This window comes from Uloborus diversus, chromosome 4 (assembly GCF_026930045.1).
Source record: "Uloborus diversus isolate 005 chromosome 4, Udiv.v.3.1, whole genome shotgun sequence".
Lineage (NCBI taxonomy): Eukaryota > Metazoa > Arthropoda > Arachnida > Araneae > Uloboridae > Uloborus > Uloborus diversus.
This window is the reverse complement of record NC_072734.1, coordinates 150,563,123-150,586,994: the sequence shown is the minus strand read 5'-3', so window position 1 is coordinate 150,586,994 and position 23,872 is coordinate 150,563,123. Positions and strand designations below refer to the sequence as shown.

At 31.2% G+C, this 23,872-nt stretch overlaps 1 protein-coding gene across 1 annotated transcript in view; it reads right to left on the bottom strand.

Annotated features, from left to right (window-relative positions):
* Positions 1–14,108: 14,108 nt before the first annotated feature.
* LOC129220919 (protein stum homolog) overlaps positions 14,109–23,872 on the bottom strand; it is a 105,459-nt gene continuing 95,695 nt past the window's right edge. The window contains exons 3-4 of the mRNA XM_054855353.1: positions 20,642–20,815; positions 14,109–14,246 (exon numbers count right to left, since the gene is read on the bottom strand). Coding sequence (XP_054711328.1) covers positions 14,206–14,246; positions 20,642–20,815 — 215 coding nt within the window. The 3' untranslated portion in view covers positions 14,109–14,205. The remainder of the gene's footprint in view (positions 14,247–20,641; positions 20,816–23,872) is intronic.

The following is a 23,872-nucleotide window of genomic DNA, read 5'->3' as shown; positions in this document are numbered from 1 at the left end:
AACTATTTTGAAGATAATGCTCTTGTGAGGGATGTGAACCGTTGTCGTATAAAAAAAAAGAAGCAAATGAGACTATTAAAAGTAACGTTGCTTCGCAGTGTTGTATAATCAAAATAGTAGTATTTAGAGAAATATATATCATAGTGTTATCACAACAAGTGTTGAAGAAAAAACATTCAAATGTTGAAAATTGAATACTTACTGCTTAATTTTTAATTTAACAATAAATTCCACTGCACAAAAAAAGTATTATATACATCAGTTTTTGAACAATGCTTAAAATTCAACAGTAATGTACAGCAATTTGATTAGTTAAAAACATCAAAAAATTTAGTAATTTCAATCAGTGAAATCTATTTTATTTTGACATTTCAAGGAAAGATAATGAAATCCATTTCATTTTTTACATACAAACACGGTTTACTGATATAATAAACATCATAATATTATGTTTTTTCATTAACTTGTTCAGTTTATTCAATGTGATTTGAATAAAAACAGAAATGGTGACATAGAGTGAAAATAGTTTTTGTGTAGATCATTTATGTTTGTTTCATTTATTGACTCAGCTAGTTGAAAGATTAAAGCTTTTTTTGCATTCATCCAGTATACGACAGCTAAAGTCTGCAAACTGCTGTCCAGCGAAGCACGCAGACAATCAAGCTGGCAGTTTATTGCATGTATGTGATATTTGTCCAATATTGTTGTTTTCATTTTTTGCCGATAGACTGCAGAGGGTAGTTCTATTCGTCAAATGACTGCAAACGGTGCTGTAATATTATACATTTTGAACAAAATCCAATAGCAAAAAGTTTGAAAACATTGGTAATATTTTCGAATTTGTTGTCATTCAATTTTGTCACAAACAAGTTTGAAAAAATTGGTAATTTTTTAAGACGTGGAAACTTATTACAATATAGTTTTTTTTTTTTTTTTTACAATCCCAATCGTTCGCGAAGAAAGATTTATTTTCCGTGTTTATTACACAGGCTGTTACTTATGTATTCATATTAATTTTATAATAATAATTATTATTATTATTTATTTGATTTTTCGTATAAGACATAGATACATAGTTTTACCTGATATTTAAACTACGCCACGTGAACAATTTAAATGTCTATTGTCAATAATAATTTTCATATAATAAAAACATAATAATAATTATTATTATTGTTATTATTTATTCATTTTTTCATAGAAGACATAGATACATAGTTTTACCAGGTATTTAAATTACGCTACGTGGACAATTTAAATATCTACTGTCAATAATAATTATTATGTAATAAAAACATAATAATAATAATTATTATTATTATTATTATCATCATCATTTATTATTATTTCTTGTATAGAGGATATAGATACATAGTTTTTACCAGATATTTAAATTACACTACATGGACAGTTTAAATGTCTATTGTTAAGGTTTTAAAATCAATTTCAATGTTGCTTAAATGGAACGTAAATTTGGACGGATGGAATCTTGTATAATATGGACGGAGTTGATGAAAATGTTGTAAAGTGGACGTTATGTCAAGAAATAAAAGGACTCTATAATTCTTTATACTACTAGAACTTCTGATACAGGTTCTTCACATCTAACATGCTGTATTTCTAAGAATAAATGCAACCAAATTCTTCACATATTGTATTCAATTTGAATGGCATGAGTAGAATATTAAAGTATTTGTCCTACACAGATTTAATTTTACTAAAGAAATCATAAGCGCAAAAAAAAGAACAATTATTTCTAACAGGTGCTTTAGAACTGAAGTCATCATTTCAGTTAGTTTAGCTTAGAAATTTTTGATCGAAAAATGAGACAGGTAGCGCGGAGACGCTTTTCAACATTTTTAGATTCAAAAGAGTATTTAAATGAACTTTGGAACCTTTGACGTTACAGCATATAAATGCATAAAAATGGCAAGCTTTGAAAATAAATGCATTTAACTGTGTTTTCACTCGTTTTTAGATATTTTTTAACTTTAAGAAAACTAAAAACATGTTTTGTGCAACAAAAAGGACACGTTTAATTGATCTGAAGTGACTGAGAATTTGAAACTGCAAAACTTTAATGAAATTCTTGAAAATAGTATACTTGTGAGGAGTTCGTAAAAGTATAGTCGTGAAGAGTTCAACTTCCGTTCATGGAAAATATTTAATACCTAAGAAGCACTAGACGAATTTAAATGCTTCAAATGTTGCCCTACATACTAATCTACATAAGTTTAAAGAATATTTTCTTCGTTAAAACAGATATTAAATAACGAAATGTAATGTTTAACTGAAGAATTACTTGAAGAATACATTGTGATTTATTGCAATAAAAGTAATTAATGTGCATACTATTTTTTGTGTGAATAATTGGCTTAAAATATATATCACCTTGATAACAAAACACAAAAATAGGAAGGTCAATCATTTCGTATTCAAATATAAGAACTTCTCTCTACGAAAAAAAAACATTATTTTTAGTTCGTAATTGCATGCATTTTTTAATGATTTTTAGTGCATGTAATCCAGGCTTTAGAAAATAATAATTTGTAATAAGGCATTAAGGACTTAATGAAGTGAAACACCGTTAGGTTGGATTTTCAACTTATTTTTTAGTGCTCAGCTAACGAAAATTGTTTTACTAAACAAGTCGACCACTTGTCTGAATTGCTAGATAGGGTAGTGAGGATAAATCTCGTGCACACAGCTAACCATCATCCTAACTTTACTGAAGGCTCCCTCCCGCCCCCATCTCTGTTTCTTACTAAACGAAGTTTCTGCTTTTAAGACAAGAGCAAAGTCGAAGTCAAACTTGAATTGGGCCCATGAAGTTGGATCCGTCTCATAACTCCGTAGTTTTTATAGAATTGACACAGGGTTCGGGACACATTATGAAAAAAAAAATAGTTTAGAGTTTTGAAATGTTTTGATTAACCATCTATTAAATAAGCAAATTCATAACATAGATATTTAAATAAAAATTGTATCTTTAAATGAATTAATTTAAAAAAAAAGCATGGGGTCGCTTTAAATCGCTAAAACTCAAATTATTCTTGGTCAATTTTGAAATTTTTTTCATAAATCTAAACAGAAATACCTAAACATTAATTTTTATTCGGCAGTTAAAAAAATATTAATTCAATAATAAACAAAAAATATTTGAATCAAAATTTTTAAAAATTCTAAGATACTTTTTTTTTTTTCAAGAAACTACATCTTTTGAAGTAATATATATATATTTTTTAAATTTTCCAAGTAAAAATTTAAGTAAACTATTTGAATAACATATGCTCCAAGTTTGATTATTTTATCTTTATCAATTCTTGACTAGTAAGAGTTTGAATGCAGAGTCGGGAAAAATTGCATCATAGTGAAAAACGCGTTTAAAGCTTTCAAGTTAAGAATAATATTCAAGCAACAAAAATAATGATATCTTTCGTTCTAATTAAGATAGAAATAAGATTCAAACGGCATTTTAAGCAGAAAAAACGGGAAAAAACTTTTAAATGATTTTAAAAAAAAAAGTGCAAACTTGACAATTTCTGTGTCCCGGACCACCTTCAATCAGTTAAAAGCAACAGAAAACTCTTTAGTGAAGTACGCTAAATTTATGGAAAAGATTTTATTAATGTTATTTGTTTAACTTAACTAAAAATTAAATTCCGAAAATTGTTCAAAGACAGTGAAGAACTTGGTGTATGTGTATGACGCGACATTCTATTTTTAATTGGAAAGAGGGAGAGAAAGTTTAAGAGAATATTTGAAAATATTACACACTATAAGCATTTATAAAATTTAAAACTACTTCTACTATAAAAGTTGACAGTTGAATACAGGATGCAAACTAAAAATTAATTCAGATATACAATATATTCTGTGAATCAATACATAGTCATTAGTCAAGAGATAAATGGAGATATATTCACAATATCTTCCACATAAAATTATATCTAAGCTTAGAAACATTTTATACATTTCATTCTAAAAATATAGTCTCATTTTGCTAAATATTTATGGTTTGTTTGGTTACAATTTCTTACTTAACGGTATCCTAAAATCTTGGCGTCTTAAAATCCTGATCCTGTACTTAACGTATAAGCGGAAACGAGAGCAAGTTTAATTTAGAATGAAATGTATAACATTACTGTTGCAGGTGTTTGCTGAGGCGCAAATCGGCTTAAAGTACTGGTTATAAAATAGAATAAACTGCGAATATTATTAATCGCAATGGTGTAATCTGTAGTTATATTGCTTTGTTGAGTCATTGCTATTTATTAACTTTTGTTTCAAAGTTTGTTTCTCCTGGTCCCATAGATTTAGCTTAGTGCAGCTGATGTATTGGAATGAAGTTATTCAATCATTATGAAATTAGAATTAATAAATAAATTTTTAATGTAAATAAATGCAATATATACACAAAACCTATAAATACATACGGACCTTCACGGATGTGCTTTTACCTTTTTTTTTTTTTTTTTTGCTAATTACTGCTGAACAATTCTTTTTTTTTTTTTCCAGAAATAGCTGTTCTTTAGACAGCTATTTCTCCGTTCTACAGACGGAAAGTTTAACAATGCAGTAAGTTACCTTCCTTAAGCCAGGGCTAAGGCAGAACTACGTGCAGTATACCGACATCCCGGTTATCACATCCAGAGGATGCAGTTTCGTCCTTTATATGGACTCATCAGTCTGGAATAGTGAAAAACCGAACTGGAGGATGATGATATCCCATTGAAGTTGAGGGCGCCGACAAACTGGTAGTTTAAGCAAATTTAGCTTGAAAGCGAGAGTCCGCAGCCATGATATAATATCTTCCTCCAGCTGAGTTATTCTCCATTCCAGACTAATGAGCCCATAACAAGGACGAATATTACACTCGACGTTAAATCACGGATATAAAAAATTTGCCATTTCAACTGCGCTTGCGCGCGACTTAGCTTATTTCAAAAATGTTGCTTTAATTAATTACAAATATTTTAAATTCGTTAAAAAATATGAGATGGCAACAGATAAAAATTGGAAATCACAAAGCTTTCTCTGATTTAGTTTTTAGGTTTCTGAAAAGATTGAGATTTGCGTCTTAATTATTAATAGATTTGGAATCCGATTTTTCTATCAAGCAAAGGCTCCTTTCAGGGCCAAAACCGCTGTGAAACTATTTTAATCGCATTCATTAATTTATTGGAACTATAGCTCAGCCTAAATATAAACAAGCAATAAAAAGCTAAACCTGCGCACAGACGCAGTTGAAGTAGCAAATTGGTGATATCCAAGATTTAACGTCAAGTTTAAACTACAGTCTCTTGATGTGATAATGGGGCTGTCGGTGCATTGCATGTAATGCTAATTGACATTAACTCCCGTTTTCAGTTTGATAGCTTATCTCTGCACGTCGAAATGTGAAATTAATCCAAAGTATAAAGATCGTTTATTGACATATGAAAAAGCTGACAATGCCTGAAGGAAGCATATGATGGATACGTCATTAATTAATAGTTGTATGGCGGAATTCTGGAAAGTTATTGTAGAGGAATTGCACCTGGGGACTCTATATATAATTACTTAGACCAGAAGGCTTAAAATGCGAAACAATTGCAATTACTAACTCTTATTATGAATGGTATCTGATTTTTCTATTGAAATCATTTATATATGCTTTTCAAATTCGAAAATATTCTTTAGACATAGGGGCGGGTGGCCCAAAGCGGGTAGGTTTTCGCAGAACGCTGGAAAATTGTAGTTTTTGGATTTTTATCGCAACAATTTTGGTTTTATTTCCTAGCAGTGTTCTTGAACTTCAAAATAAAAAGTGTTTTTTGTATTATTTCAAACCTAATATTTATTTATTATCAATTTTTACAAACATTTGAAAAACCCGCTTTGCACTACCAGGGAGCCTAAAGCGGGTAAGCTTAACTAATTGTGGTTTGGTACACTTGCCAATCAAATATGAAGTTATAAATGATTAAAACAGTTGACTAGCTACCTGCCATTATGTAAAAAAATGTAAAACAGTTGTACTTATCAAATTTAAAGTCAGCTTATCTGTTTATAAAACATAATGAAATAACTGACTAAATTAATAGACTTATTAATTGCCATCCTAAAAAATAACTTTTTTAAATTATACTTATCCTATTGAAATAGAAAATCTAGGTCAGCACAAGAGTTAAGAAATTATAAATAAATATACGATTCAATCCCATACTCGCTTTGGCCGACCCGCTTTGCCCAAAGGTACGTTTTTTTATTTCAATAATTATAACCTTAAATTTACAAAAGAAACAAACGAAATGACTATCGTAGTTTGTAAGAGTATGGTGACAGAACAACGTAATATTATTGACAATCAGAAAAAATAAGCTGGTCTTCGACTGATCACAATTTACAAAACTTCATTTTTTCTTTTTTTCGAAATGTATAATTTTTTTTTTAAGTCTGGTTACGCCATGCCACTTCACTGCTGTTTCGCTGGTACTGATAAAAACTCGGGGGTGTTCATGTAAACACGCATTGCCGCTTACACATCTTGGGGGGGGGGGGGTAGCATGCGAAGCCCTACTTGCTTTGGGAGACCTACCCGCTTTGGGCCACCCTTCCCTATCTGTTATGTGTCTATACAATTTCTGATTTGACATAAATGTCAACTAAACGGAAAAGAAGGCTTACACATTAGTTTTAAAGATTTTCTTTTATATCTTTCTCACTCTATTATTATTTTTTTAATCGAATAATTATTGAGAATTAAACATTTTGGATTTGTATTTATTTTTCCCATTAATAATTTTCAAAAAAAGATAACTTTCATTATAATTAACTTATTTCGTCTGTTTAGTTTTGAAAAAAAAAATCAAAAACTGCAAAAGTTATTTCTTACGCATATGGAACTCTTTTACAATTACAAAAAAAGGAGGGGGGGAGTAATAACTATTTTTTTGAAAATCAACACCTTCATAATAGTGGTGAATTTATAAAAAACAAAAGTTTGCAAAAAAAATAAAATATTTATGTATTTATTCATTTAGCATATTTGATCAATAAATGAAAAAAACAAGAATTAAATACTCTTCAAAATAAATCCCAACGAATGTTCGGTACTATGTTACGACTTTTTTCTAAGAAACCCAAGTCACACATCTAATTTAAATTTGAAATTGAAAATTTAACTTTGCTAAAAATCAAAACTTGAAATTAACATCAATTTGATTCACATCAGAAAAAAACAAAACAATTTTTAAAGGTGTTATCAATAACCTTATATTAGCATTCATAAAATTTTATCACGTAAACGTGTAACAACTCATCATAAAAACTTTTATAGATATTTCAGACTATATAACTATTTAAATAACATTTATAACAATTTACGATAGTTAAAATTTGAAATTTCAACTTTATATTTAAATATCTAAGTAATAAAAGCATCATTTGAACACTAATTGCATTTATTTACATTCTATATCATTCGACGACTAATAGTAAGTAAATGTGTGAATATATCGTAAGAATTTATTAGACTTTTAAAGTGTTACTCAGTACAAAATTTAAATAGATGAAATATATACAAGTGGCCAATGCAACATGCTTATAAATCATTTTTTTTTTCATACATAGGAATTTACACATGTAATGTTTGACGAATACAGTTTAGTTGTTTTCAATTTTCGAAGTAACATTTTCCCCTAATATAAAGCATACAAACAACTCGATCACAGTTTATATTGGTTCTCTCAAAAATTATATTCTTCTGTTTTTTTAATAGTTATTTTTTTTTCGCATGTACAGTGAAACCTGTGTAAAATGACCACTTGCGGTGCACTACTTTAGTGGTCAACTTAGACAGGTGGTCAACTTACAAAGATTGATTTATATGATATAGGGCTAATTCCGTGCCTGGAAAAAGCGGTCAGCTTAGACAGGTGGTCAATTTACAAGGATGGTCAACTTCACAGGTTTTACTTTATTAGAATTAAGTAACTTTAAAATGCATCTAATGCTGTTTTGCTTGATTTTCTAATGAGGTAATATATTCATATTTCTTTTTCTTTTTTTTGAAATTACCTGGTGCGATGTAATTTTTTAGATCAGGCTGACGAATCAAAATATTCTGTTCAACAGAAATTTTAATTGAAAACTTAACTCACGTTAAAATTTTAAATCAAATTGTCTGTTAAGCAAAAAGTGCGCAAAATAGCGGCGTAAAACAGTTTCAATGTTTTAGAATGGCTCTTATTCAACGAACAGAAATTCGGACTGTACAAGAAGCAAATAATTGTAAATTACCACTACTTTACACTCGTCTGCTTCTTTCTTATTGTTTTTTCTTTTCAAGAAGAAATTATTACATTATACATACCTGTACGTTTCAAATTTAAAAGCAAATTTAAATTTCATTTTATAGCTCACTTTCTCCCATTCTAATTTGCTAAAAGGAACCGTAAATAACAAACCCATCATTATTAAAGCGCAAACAATTTTTAAAAAATGTATGACATACACGTGTTCCGGGGTTGCCAGAAACCTTTTTCTCTCTTTCTCTCTTCAGAAAAAGTTTTATGCGTCCAACGCAAAACGACAACTAATTTCTTTGGTGACTCCTGCAAACGTGTATGAAAAAAAATATGCAACCATGTACGTTTAAAATTTAAGTTGTTCGTTCATTTCTTCCACACTACAGTAAATAATAATATTTCTTTAACGTTATCATATTGTTTTTATTTTTTATTTTTTTATTTTTTTAATTGAAAAAATAACAACGAAAAGCTAAATAAAAAGCTTGGCTGTCCAAGTAATTTTTTCAAAAACATAGCTCTAAGTATGACTAGTCACTCGCTTATCGTCCCCAGAGTAATTTCTTCAAAGTTTTCCATCTTTACAGCTGCAGAAATAATATGACACATCGTGAATTATGAAAAGAAAAAAAACTTATACATACATATTTTAAAAAACTGAAATCGATAAGAAGCACTGCGAGCCGCAAATATCGGAAGTAAAATGGGCATTGTCTAAGAAAATAAAGATTTTCTTTTAAATTTTGAATAGATTTAAAAACTTTTCTGAAAATGAGATTTCCAAAAGCATGATATTTATAAACCAACGTTTGTCAGTGTATTTGATTCTGAAAACTATATAAATATCAATATCGTTCAAAAAAAAAACAAGTATGAGTAACACAAGTAAAGAGTATTTTCCATATCCCTCACCCTTCCCTTCTGTTCACTGTTTCCGATTTAAAAAGTTCTCTTTCCCTCCTTTCAAACTTATTAGTTTCACTAAAAACCAATTTAGTAGTGCGTCAGTGGATTTCATCCCGAAATTTTGTCCTTCATTGTAAATTAGAATTATGAAGATAATTATATCTAATGATTTTAAATTACCGAAATTAGTTTGAAGGAGCAGAATTTTTATGAAATACATTACCTTTAAATTCTTGTAACTTTTTAAATAAGTTATATTTATTTCCTCCTTATTTCCTTGTGCCTAAAAGTTTTCGAGTTGCATTATCCATTAAGTAATTATAAATAATTCAGAAAAATAGATAGTGTTAATGGTTTAAATGTCCTCTGTTGTTCTAAACGTTTTTCTTAAAACTGTCCATTCTCTAATTTTCTTTTAATGATTACAGACAAAATTCGGAAGAAGGTTTTCTCATTAATTAAATTTATTTGTCAAAAGCAAAATACACTTCTTATGAAAAAATAACAACAAAAGAATTATAGATAAACATCGCTTCCGCCTTTCAGTATTAGAGGTCTGTGTGCTAACCGTGGTAGTACCCATTCCCGCAACATTTCTTGTTTTCATGTCAGAACATCATTTTTTAAAATTAACGACATGTGGTTTAATTTCAAAACACTATATTTGTAGTTTCAAACTCTAACACGTATAAAATCTGCTTGTTCGTCTTAAAATACATATTTCTACAAATTTTACATTATTTTAAGCGCCTGTAAAAAGTTACGTCTGTACTCTTAATGAATTACGAATTTATTTTGCTAACTACAAAATCCGAACAAAAATTAATGGTAAACTGTAAGTTAGACTGTAATGTTATAGAGATGAGAATGGTATTTAATGAAAGCTATTCACAATTTTCAGGACTAAATCTAGTTAAGAGCGTGAATTTTACTATCTCGAATAAGGACAATATGGCTATGTATAAAAAGAGAAAAAAAGCTATAATTCTAAATACCTCTCTTGATGATCATGTGGCTTTTTATTTTTTTTTTCAACCTTTCTTCATTTTAACCATTTTAAACTGAGAGAACCAATCAGAATACTGAATACGCATTCGATGAAATCGCAGTTACTAAAAGAATAATATATATTTGTGAAAATCTATTCGGCACTGTTTTATAGAAAAATAACGTATTTATTCCTATTTGTTTTTTTCGTGCCTAAATCGCTCTTTGCTTAAAATTACGAGCGATGTAGTTAGTTTCAAAACATTACTACTATTGTTTTTGGAACAAAATATACTTTTCTAAATTCAATCAAAATACATTTTTCAAAGTAAAGTACTGATCCGTAAAACATTTTTTTTTCTGATTTTGCATACCATTTGGTTTTTACGTTGTCTTAAAAGATAAAACTCTATTAGGTTTTCTCTTTTTTAAATCAAGACATAGATAGAATTTATTTGAAGTGTTTCGATGTCTCAGAAATTTTTATCAATTCAAAAATACTACTAATAATAATAATAAATAAAAAACACTTTTGTATTGCAAATAAAGATATTATTTTGTATCCAGAAACATATTTTTTTTCGCAATACATTCTTTTAAATATAAACAGCTTGAAATATTGACTAATTTTGAGCTTATGAAGGATAAAATCAAGCACAGTTGCGAACAATTCATGGAGTTTCAAAAAATAAAATTGTAATGCATAATGATTACACAATGCAAAGTTCAACCAAATAGTTCAACCAAAAGTAAAATTTTTAAAAAGTGTAATCTAGTTTTGCTTCTTAAAAATATTCAGATGAGTTTGAAATGCGCATTCAGTAGATTGCAGAACCTCGATACATTTTGAAACAGTAACTAGTACTGATTAACTTTCGATGTAACTAGTGTACATTTGTACTTTTTCAAGTACCATTGATATGAATTATTAGTTATAGCATCTTATCCATTTGCTGTTCTTATTTTATTCCAACATTTAAAAAATCGCTTCTTGATTTATTCTGATTAAATTTTTGCAGGACAGACAATTTTTTCATAATATCAATACCTTCCAAGATCTTCTAACCGGTCTATATGTGAAAAGTACTTGATAACTTCTCCAGAGACATGTTCTTTCAGAATGATTTTCATATTTTCTCTTGAAGAGTTGTCTTATTGACACTTCGGATGTGGTAGATGTGTAAAATTTTGACGTGCATCTGCTTTTCAGACATTCAAAATCAAAATATTTTTTATGAAGTCCGAAAAGTTTTCAACACAAAAAGAACACTTCACTGAAATTCTGAAAATTCGTTCAAACAGATGCTCTTGTAACGTCTGGAACTTTCTGATTCAGTCTTGAAATTCACTACTTGCTGCTACGCTAATTACTCAAGAAATTTGCAGTAATATTACATCTTACGTTGAACTTGTTCTAGTTTTTTCCTGAATTTATGTAAGAAGTCTTAAAATATGATGAATTGTGATGCTTTCTAAGGAAGCATCGCATTGCTATTTATTAAAATGGCTCAATAATGTTTCAGATTTTTCCCTTCTTTCTTTCTATTTTTTTCTCTCTTTTTTTTCCTTTTTAAAATTGTGTCGTACTTAGGCAACACATCAACAAAACCATTTTGTTTAATGCATAAACTTAAAATGTTCAGTTCATTTATGATAAATGGATAATTAGAAAAAGAAACTACTTCACCGTTTTCTGTGCTTTTAAACATTTTCATCAATATGCAGAAGGACAATCATTAAGAAATTCATATATTTTTTCCCCTCTTTCTTTTGTAAAAGCAAAACTTCTTAAAAGCAAATAAACTTTAACTATAGTAATGAATATTATTGAAAGAAAATTATTAACTCTGTCCTTAACTTCTGCGCAACATAAGCAGTGAAATTCATTCAAGCAGTTTTTAGCTTGAGCACTAACTGAGTAATAGGGCATTTTCAGAAAGAAAGGCACGAGTTGAAAATTCCTCATTCAGTTAGGTATTCAAAGCAACTTTTACCAATTTGATTTTACGTACAATACTTTGATTTTAAAGAATTGCATTCAACAGTTCTATAAAATTAAAGTATTGTACTGTACATTTTGTAGCGCATGCTTTTCAAAAACAAGCATACGGTACAAAACATAAACCATGATGTTTTTTCTTTGGCTATTTTCCGTTTTAAGAACGAATTTAAAACAAAAAAAAACACAAAGATGGCACTAAATCATACGTCAGGCATTGCTTTCTTTTTCGTATTCACTTTATATCTAAATGCATTTAACATTAGACCGACTCACACGGAGTAATACCGAAAAAATAAGAAAATATTCATTATTCTTTCTAGAACTGAAATGTGGTAACATATTGATTTTCATAAAATATTCTCCAGAATCCATCTCAATCATTTCGTCTCCATTTACATTTTCTCTTTTTCGTTTTCCTCTTTAAGATTACAACAGAAAAATAAAAGTGTTTGATGAATATAAAAGCAATCTGTACCATTTTTAAGGTTTCTTTCCATTTTCTTTTTAGTTTTGCAATTGCAACTTGAAATGAACTCCTTTACCCAGCTTTTTAGAACGTCTAGAACGTTTCGTACAACCATTGTGTCCTTTAAACAGAGCAATTAGTTCACTAAGACGGAATAATAAATTCTGTATGCTTCATTTTACTTCCTTCTTAGACAGTTTTGAAACTAAATAGTGCTGTCTATATCAGTTTAACTTTTGCCAGCTTAACACATTCAGTTTTATCTCTGAGAACACAATATTATTTGCTCATGCGGCTCCTATGCACAACCATATCACTTCTGAAAATCATATCATTCCAATGACAGCCAAACTATATTTGTGTTCTGACGTCTCAATAATCTTCACCCAATGAAAACAACACAAAATTTATTTTTGACTCAGACAAAATAACACCCTCGACAAGAATAATTTACCCCCTTTTTATGGTCCTTTTATCTCTAAGAACGTAAAGTAATTATTGATTAATTCGCACGAATAATGACAGAAGGTAGCTTAACTTCTTTTATTTTAAATTCTTTTCATCACTAACAATGAATTTCCTTTCCCAAACTTGTTTCATTCTTAGAACAAATATCATTCAATTCCCCTCTTCATCCTTATAACTTCCGTCAATCTCCCCTTTCCGTCCTTAAAACTCTCACCAAGCTCCACCTTTGCCCCTTAAAACAAGCATCAAACTCTAATCTTTATCCTTAAAACAACCATCAATCTCTTCTTTCCATCCTTAAAACAGTCACCAAGCTCCACTTTTCCCCCCCTAAAACAAGCATCAAACTCCCCTTTTTATCCTTATAATAACCGTGTATCTCCCCTTTCCATCCTTAAAACAGTCACCAAGCTCCACTTTTCCCCCTTAAAACAAGCATCAAACTCCCCTCTTTATCCTTAAAACAACCATCAATCTCTTCTTTTCATCCTTAAAACAGTCACCAAGCTCCACCTTTCCCCCCTAAAACAAGCATCAAACTCCCCTCTTTATCCTTATAATAACAGTGTATCTCCCCTTTCCATCCTTAAAACAGTCACCAAGTTCCACTTTTCCCCCTTCAAACAAGCATCAAACTCCCCTCTTTATCCTTATAATAGCTGTCAATCTCCCCTTTCCATCCTTAAAACTGTCACCAAGCTCCACCTTTTCCCCTTAAAACAAGCATCGAAAACTCCCGTTTTCACCCTTATATTTACCATCAAACTCTTCCTGATTGGTTTAGAGCTATATTATACCTCATTAAGGTATTCTAGAGCAATGCATCGAGGTCCTGCAGCGTTGCCATTCAGTTCTTCGCAATTATCACAGATTCTGCTCAGCACATGTCCTCAGTCAGTCGCCCTTCCTCCACTGGAGTGAGCTCCGTTGAGAAGATGCTACGGAGCTTTCTCTGTCAGAAGAAACAGTTGCAGTTCGGGTGAGTAAGGGCAGAATGTGTTTCACAAGTAATGGACTGTGCATATGATTTCAAACCGTTTCCTCGTAGCATAAGTTCAAAAATAGGGTTCCAGTAACCCACTTAATCATAAGCTGGCAGCCACAATGTCATGCTCTTTTTTTGTAACTGAAAAAGAAAACAAGATGTTGTTAATACACATAAACATTTGGTATTCCATTTTATCATCAAAGTGATTATTGACTGTTATTTATAGCACACTTCATTTACTAAAAATGTCTGACTTAATGTTTGAAACCTCCAACCCCTTTGGAAGTCCCCGAATTTTACTTCAAGTGTAGTTTCGCAAAGTATTGGTATTACTAATAAATTAATCAAGTAACCGAATTTTGAATTACCGACTTTTATAAAACTTCAAAGCTAGTTACGCTGCAATAATTTTTCATTATTCAGAGAAAGAAAATTCTTAAACGTCACTGATTACGTTTCGAATTTTCACGAACTTCCACCACTTTCCTGTAAAAAATAAAGTATATTTGCGGAAAGTTCACGAAAAGCTACAAGTTGCATGAATGCAGACTTCTCACTTTTGTGAACAATATTTTCATCTACCAATGTAAAGATATACTCAGCTTCTTTATTAAGTGTTTTACCTTCAACTCAGTTACAATACTTCTTGGCTGACTGAGCCTCAAACGAGGGCAAACTGCAGTCTCTGGATATTGCGGCTGCTCAAGATTTGCCGGAAAATAAGCTATTCAGTATTTGCTTACAATTATGCCTTAGCTTCGGTCACATTTACTTTAGGAGTTCTCCTCGTAAATCAGGGAAGTAAGTTTTCTTGAAAGGTTCTTGATTTATTCCAGAAACATAACTGGCTTTTATTGGGAGCGTTTCTGAATTCTTCAGAAAGATTCCAGAGTAATTTCAGGAATGTTACTGACTTTTAGCGGGGAAACTTTCCTGTTTTTTGCCAGATAAGTAACTGGCAAGAAATAAGCACACAAGCTGCCCATTAATTTCCAGAAAAGTTCCTGAATATTTTTACAGTGTATATTAATTTGAATCTTTAATAAGGTATGGAATATTCGCTGCCTAAAAAGGATGAAATAAACTAGAAGTTAAAATTTTGAGCTCTAGATATAATAGTAATTTATCGTTGATTGCTTTTTATTAATAATTATATTAATAACATTCTTTTATCTGGTCCTACTAATTCAGGATTCACTAATAGCTTCACATTAATCATGTCTTTTTTTATTAGTCTGAAATTACTCTTTAAAATATTTTTATCTTTCCAATTAATCTGTTCTATATTCTGAAAGAGAGCACTTTAATATTTAATGACAAGAAACAAACTCATTCTCTTTAGAATGAAGATAAAATAACATTTTATGAACTACGAAATTTTCTTTTTTCAATCGCAAATTAAAAATAACTAACTAAAAGTTTTTGATCTCTGACCATTTCAACATTTATACATAAAAAGACTAGTCACAAACTATCTCTTTGCATTGCTAACATAAAGTAAAGTTTTGCGAAACAGGCATTCCCAATTCTTTAAAAATTCTTTTAGACTTTTTTGGTCGTTCTTTCTCTAAGAAGCTCTGGATACGTTAATATAAATTTTTCTCATGCATTTTAGAGAATATTCTAAAAAACATGAGTTTCTTTCAATAGAGACATATACTAAAGACACGTCTATCCATGTGTAAAACTGATATGCATATAGAAATACTGATTAAGAAAATATTCTTTCTTTTCTCAGACTCAATTTATTGAAACATTCTTTGTTCGATAAAATATAAAGTATAGAAAAAAAAAACAATATCATATATCACGCAATGGATGCAAAAAGTGTTCTGACTTAAAGTCGTTTGCACCATAATGTTTTATTAAATTTAAAAAAAAATATATTTTCAGAATAGGTAAACAGTGAGTTCAAAGAAATGAAATTGATTTTTTTAAAAAAGTATCATGATTTATCTCACGTAAATTTTCAAAAAGTTTTCCTGTCTTTGTTGTAACGAATCCAGCTTTTCGAAATATTTTTTAAATCTTTCTAAGTCTCATAAAAATAAATTAATTGATTCAAAATTTTAGTTCTTTTTTTTTTTTACAGAAAAGTGCTATAAATGATTTCTTTCTTTTTTTTTTTTTTTTTTTGCACTAGCAGTTTTTGACTTCTATTAGCTTGATTTGTAATACAAAATCTTATTAAGATTTTTATCTATTTTTTTAATCTAAATATATTATATATTTTATTTGATTTGGGAAGAAAACGTTCATGTCTTTGAAAAAAAATACGTCTTTAGACTATGAGGCAATGAATGCAGTATCAATTTAAGCTGAAATTAAATAAATTCAATGCAAATATCAAATGCGAGACAGTGTAAAAATGCAAGACTTCATATAAAATTCTGATTATGAAAAAAAGGACTTCCTCCTCTTCTAATGCGACTATTCTGATCAATCTTCTATCCTGAATATGTTTTGCAGATGCTTGTTCTTCTTAAAGACGTAAATTGAATTAATGTATAATTATGTTTTTAATCAACAATTGATTATCAAGAACTAAACGAGCCTACTTTCCCGCAATGTATCGTCGATTTTTTTTAACAGCAATCGTATTTTCTCCTGAGTTAAGTTCTAAATTAATTCTGAAATAGTTTTCACAGTCAAAATAATTTTTGAGCATAGTTTTAACTGCCTTTTTAAAAATTAACTGTTATTAACTTTGTAATTATTCAATCAAAAGAAATCGAAATTTCAAAACCTGTTTTAAAAAACGACGAAAAGTATTTAATGAACAACAGAGAGTAAAATAGGACTCTTACGTTTCTGGTGTAACCTTACGCAAAAGTGAGACGTTACGCTTTAGTTACATTAGCATGGTGTAACCTTCCACAGGCAATGTGTAACTTTACGCCAGTTATATCAGTTAAGTTACTCCAGAGCAGCCGAGGCAGCTAAGGTATCACCAATTTTATGGAGCAAGGTTGCACAAACATTTTTACACTGCACGAGAAGCTTTTTTTTTTTCTTTTTTCAATCAAAAAGAAAAGGAAACGAGCTGATGTGTGCATCACATGACTTCCTTTTACTCCAATTTAATGTCATTTCCTCATTATTGGCAATTTTAATGTGATTCAATAGTTTACTCTCTAAACATCACCAACAATGGCCAAATTGAAACCAGATTTTTTTAAAAGAAAAGAAAAAAAATCCGCCAAATTTGTCGCCATGTTGACGACAAAACTTGGCGACCAAAAAACTGGCGATATATCGCCAAGTGTCAGCCAAATTATAACACCACTTGAGCTTGCATCGAAATTAACAATGATTTTCACCAAAAAAGGGGCAAAATCCCCCTTTAGAGACACCTGAATGCAACCAAAAAGAGATGTGCACAACTAAGCCCCACTTGGGGTCTACGTACCGAATTTCAACTTTCTAGGACATACCGTTCTTGGGTTATGCGACATACATACGCACATACGGACATCACGAGAAAACTCGTTGTAATTAACTCGGGAATCGTGAAAATGGATATTTCGCGTGTCCATACGTTCTTAGGCCCTTATCCGCGTGTGGTCTGGTTGAAAAAAAAAAAAAAAAACTAAACATCGATTCGGGGGTGAGCAAAATGGAAATTAAGGTCGAATTTTGAGTGAAAATTTTTTCGCGAATACAATACTTCCTTTTTTGGAAAAGGAAGTAAAAAAACCAAAACTATTAGAAAATCTTTTTAAAACTCCGCTAAAACAATAAATCTAATCTTTATTGTCTAGCATTAAACAACGAAAATATGTTCAACTAAGCACAACTTTAAGACGACATTTTAAGTACCAATAATTTCATAGCATCGTTGCGTTTCACGGTTATCTGAAAGCATTAGAGTGAGTTAGCTTCTTCTTCCCACAAGATTTGCGACTGCACTTGTTAGCAAGATTGATTTTAGTTATTGATGATACTTCTTTTCGAGCTTCTACTACAATCGTTTCCTGAATTAAGCATGAAGGACGCTTTGCTTCTCTGCTCTTAATTCTTTTTAATGATTTTTTTTCCTTCCTCTACTTTGTAACGTTTTTAGTAGAATAGTTTTTGGCAGCGCTGCGGTGTCGGAGGGAAAATGACCGATTCCTGCTCCGATTCCAATTCCTGGAATTTTAGAAAATTCGACTTCGACTCCGAAAGCACTGGCAGAGTTGTGGATTTAGAGGGAAAATGACCGGTTCCGACTCTAAGAATTCTAAACCATCGAATCCTAACTCTTACCCTGATTTCTTTACTACAAAACCAGCCCGACTTTGACTCTTTGACTTCGACTTTGACTGCGCAGCCCTGGTTTTTAGCAATACAGATATAGAGATATTTTTCAAATTTCTGCATTTTTCGGTCTACTACCAATCTGCAAAACAACTGGAGATTAGACCAATTGAACTGTGCTCCATATGACATTTTACATGATCTACTGGGGTATTAAACAAGAGTTATAACGCATCCTGTGTGTTCCTGTGTGTTCCCCCCGGTTCCAAAAATAACGATCAATTTCGATTTAAATACTAATTATTAATTTCTTTCACAAGTGTTTGACAAAATATTTTTTTTTGCAAGAAAGAATAGCCTTTATTTCAGGGAAATAGTGGTAACACATATGCAGTAGTGAGTCAACTATACCATCGAAATTACAGAAAACAGTCACCAATCTAGAGAACTCAACTGATCTAACACCCCGTAACTGCTTTTCTTGGGGTTGAATATCTCGTGCAGGATAAGCTGCTGTACCCACGGACAAAATTGACTTTTCAATTTTTTCTGGTCTCTGTGAACGGATAATCGATCGGTAAAATTTTCTGGCAGAATCTACAACTTATCATCTAATTTGGCAATTTTTGTCAGGTGAAAATTTCAAAGCTTTCAACTGCAAAAGAATTTTTTTTTTTTTTTTGCTATCACTTTTTTGTCTGTGAGTACAACACCCCGTTCACCCTAAGAACAGGGGTCTTTGTACCCCTGGACACATAAAAGTAAATAAATAAATAGATCTAGTTAACTCAATACCTTTCATGAGCTATTTTATATTGAAATAGATCTTTAAACATCCATTGAAAATAACACTAAACAAAAAAAATCTAGCAGAAATCAAACTCCGAATACCTAAGGTTTTTTCACTTTTTTTAATTATCCTTGATTTTTAACATCAGTTAACTCTTTAAAAATAATGCTACTCTTAAGAGAGCCTAATATGTTTTTAAACAAAAAATTAACTAGATACATGACAAGTATGACTTTCTATGTACCTATATAATGACTTCAATTTATACGAAACTTGAAACTTTCAACTAAATTAACCCATTTCAAAAAACTCAGTGTAGATTAACCCAACAAAAACCCCGAAAAAGTCGACTTCAAATGAAAACAGCTGGTATTGAAGGTCTGTAGATCCTACAACAGCTGGGGCTTCAAGCCCTACTTAAAGATCATCAATTACTGTTGAAAGTAAATTTCGGACGTTGATAACAAGGCACCATTTTGAGGTACTTCACATTGTAAGAAAACTCAGGTGTGACCCAAGGCACTAAAAATTGCTGTCCGTGGATACACATGGTTAAGTGTCCTTGGGTACAAAGGTAAGCCATTTTGGTTTTGCAAGCCAGTCACATCGGCAGGATCACAGTTTTATCACATCAAAAATCAGAAACAGCACCTTAAAAACATTGGACAACATGATACCTACAACGATAATGAATAATACAATCCAAGATGTAAAAAAAAGAAGTTGTTCATGTTTTTTTTTTTACTTAGATCCTACTAAAACCGAAAAATTGTGCTAGAATCTTACTTGTTCGTTTGATGGCGCTGAAACTTCCTGAGACACTGGAGAAGGCTGAAACACACGTGTTGGAGCCCCACCCGATCTCTCTCGACAATACCCGGAATTTCCCGACCAACATCCGTAGGTAAATCCGTCCGTGGGTACAGCAGCATCCCCTACATCACAAGTCTGCATCAGCTGCGCGTACAGTAAAAACTGCGGGTTGCATACGGCACTAATGAGGATAAAACGATGTAGTACCAGTGGCAACCTCTTATAGGTGCTTTTTGGGTCTTTATGGCACTCTTGAAATTAACAGAGGGAGCCAAATGATGCTCTTAGAGGTGCCACAGTGTGTCATACGGAAGTGAACTGCACCTTCAAAGCTCACATAAGGGGGCCATAAGAAGTCAATTGGCACTATTACGGAGGTACCGATGGTGCTACAGCATTTCACTCTAAAAGAGGCCATATACAACAACCAACAGTTTTAACAGTATAAAGCTCGTGGAAACAGTCAGCACCATCGCAGGTGATCAACTAAAGGACGTGTTTCGTTCCATGGCGGAACGTTGATCTCTGTGTGTTAACAAGAGGGGTTGTCATATTGAACTTCATTAAATTCCCATTTATTTATGTTCCCCTTCTCCTTCATTAAACATGCTCAGTTTGAAACTGAATTGTTACTTTTGGACTAGATAGAGAGATATGTCTAGGCAAAACTAGGAAATTTGTTAATACTCACTGCTGATGCTGACGAAGGTGATACCCCACATGATGCTCCACACCCATCCGACCACGATTAGCGCGGTGAACAGTTGCAGGAGTGAGGCTAGGACGTTGTACAGGAAGGCCGTGCACTTGTCGTCGTACTCCGTCGGGCAGCCACAGAGCACGGTTAAGGCAGCTAAGAAGGTCCCTGCAACAACACAAAGGAAAGAGGAAATTAGTTTGGCGAATGTTAATTGAATGAACACAAATTGCATTCACAGAACTTAATACATCTGGTTCTGGTGAGATGACCTGACCATAATATATATATATATATATATATATATATATATATATATATATATATATATATATATATATATATATATATATATATATATATATATATATATATATATATATATATATATATATATATATATATATATATATATATATATATATGTTGTTGTTGCTGTGCAGACGAACCTTTCAAAAGTGATTTGTTAGATACCCATTTTCTAACTTTAATGTTTCTCGAATTGGTAAATCAAGATAAGTTGAAGTTGATTATATTGTGAGAAAAATAAGTGTTTTAATATTCCTGGGGATTATTTTATTACATTTCTGAAAATAATTGAATTCAGCTAGCATGATCATTACGTGTTTTTAATGTGCCCATAACTAAGTGGGTGTGATCGTAACTAGTCATACCAGTTCATTCCAATTTATTGCAAACACAGTTGAAATTTAAGGAATTTTTTACAGTTTTAACAGTGTAATTTCTAAGTTCTAACACCCTGAGTTTTAGGTTTTTTCATAAACTGAAACTGCAACAAAACAGTTGAACAACAATCCAAATTCTAAAAAAAAAAACCTTAACTAGTAGCGTCACTACCGAAGGGGAGAGGACCCCTCCTCTCCCCTTCGTTAGTTGATTTTTTGAAGAAATATAATGACCCATCCTGGGTCATTATATTTCTTTAAAAATGGAGCACGATTTCGTGCAGAGGGGGTGGTTAGATATGCATTTATTGAAAATTTTACATAAGATGATTTCCTAACTTATTCTTGTTTTTTAATTTTAACTTTCGCTACACCACATGAAAAAAAGAACTGAAAATTGTATGAATCTCATGTTTACTTAAAACATTAAAGGTTTTTTTGGGTAGGTGTGTAGGGGGGAGGGGATGTTACCACAAATGACGGCCCCGGGTGATACCCGTGCCGTGAACGCAACTGCCTTAACCATGCCCATAACTAATCAGTTATCATAAATAATAAGTTAGTTTTTACTATTATTTATTTACAGAATATTTAAACCTAAAGGTAAGCAATATTTCACTTATGTCCCAGAGTAAGTGAAACTTTGAAAAGTCAGAATATTATTATTTTTTTAAATAAAAAAAATAAGAACAAAACCAAGTCCAGTTAAAAAGAAAAAAAAAAAGAAGACGTAACGAGAAAATGAGAGGAAACTCCTATGCTTCCAACTGTCAAAATCAAAATTATGGGTAACAGGTCTTAAAATCTATTATGTCAAAAGTATTGTCAAAGATTTCACCTTTCAAAAACAAAACATATGTTTTTATTCAAAGTTTTTCTGAATCAGAGATTTTTTTTTAAACACGGAGAGGTAAAAATCCGAGAACCGGTTCAGGTTTCCAGCGGACCGACCCATAGTCGCTCATATGGGGTGGGACAAATGGGGGCTCAAGCCCCCCCCCCCCCCTAAAAATTTGAACTTCCTTGCTTTTAGTACTTTTTGTTTTCAAAATTGTAAAAACATTTCTTCTCCGTCGATTGCTAAAGTTATTAAAAATGTAAAATTTTTATGATTCCAATCTGTACTGAAATCGGATTCTATGGGCAAAATATCCTGCTAAACCATGGGGAAAATATCTGAGCACCCCCCTCCCCCTTAAAATTTTGCATATGGGCACGAATGGACTGACTTCAGTACGCCAGACCAGTGAATGAGAATTCTAAGGTACGCCCTTGTGCAAATTAATTGAAACAAACTCGAAAAGTTGAGAAAACTAAGAAGAAAAGGAATTTTATTTAAATTTATATAAAACCGAAAGTTTTTAGTGCATAACATGATGTCCAAAAACTTTTTACTAACATTTGATTTCGATTCGGCATGGAATCCACTATTATTATTTTTTTACAGTCATTTATAACATTTTGGTCCTTGTTCCAAACATGAATTAGAGTAGTTATTTTCTTTTCCGTGGTTGAACAGTCCCGTATTCAATCGACTATTTTTGCATATATCTCAAGGATTTTCAATTGGCTTGATAACAGGGAAGTTCCCAGACCATACAAATGTCTCAATTTGGATCTTAGACATGAATTTCTTGACCATTTCGGAAGAATAGAAACAGTCTAAATTCTGCTGAAAAGTCCCCGTTCCATCTGGATATCGTTTTTTCAACTCTGATAAAACCTTTTTTCCCCAGAATGGGAGGCGGACCTCCTTATATCGAAGTAGCAAATTTCTGGAAAAAAATTCGATATATAGAAATTTCGATATATAGAAACGATCTTATTTTATCGTACAAATCTCCTAAAACCTTTAAAATTAAAGCTAATTTTCGTGTATAAAATCCAATTTCTAATTTATACGAGCAACGGATTAAACGAAAGTTAAAAAATAAAAAAAATACAGAAATTATATTTTTGCGCCGTCATACATCTTCATTCTTCTGCAATTAACTTGATTCGCAACATTAGGGGGGTTTTGTTTTGACAGTGATATCGAGAGAAAAGTAAAAAATCAATCTACTTTATTTGAATGATTTTTACTGAAGCTAAAAAAACTAGGAATGATAATCAACAGACAAAAGGGATAACTTGAAACTGATTTTACAGTGTTACTGGTTACAACTTAAATTTGAAATAAACTTGAGGGAATTTAAGAACTCCAGAACGGAGAAACTACCTATCTACACACCCATCAAACCAAGATTCCTTATGAGTTTCGTAGCAACCTTCAGTGAACATAATTTTCTCCCCAAATTTTCATTTTTCATGAGACAAACAGTCTGAAGTGGAAAAAAAAAATCTACGAATGTCTCGAAAAAAATTTCTATATATAGAGATTTTTTCGATATATAGAAACAATTTTTCTATGATATGAACATAGAAATTTGCTGAAATTTCGATATATAGAAAATTTCGATATGTGGAAGTTCAATATATGGAAGTTCGACTGTATATTGCTCAGAGCACATCATACCCTAAACAGGCTGCAAAGAATCAA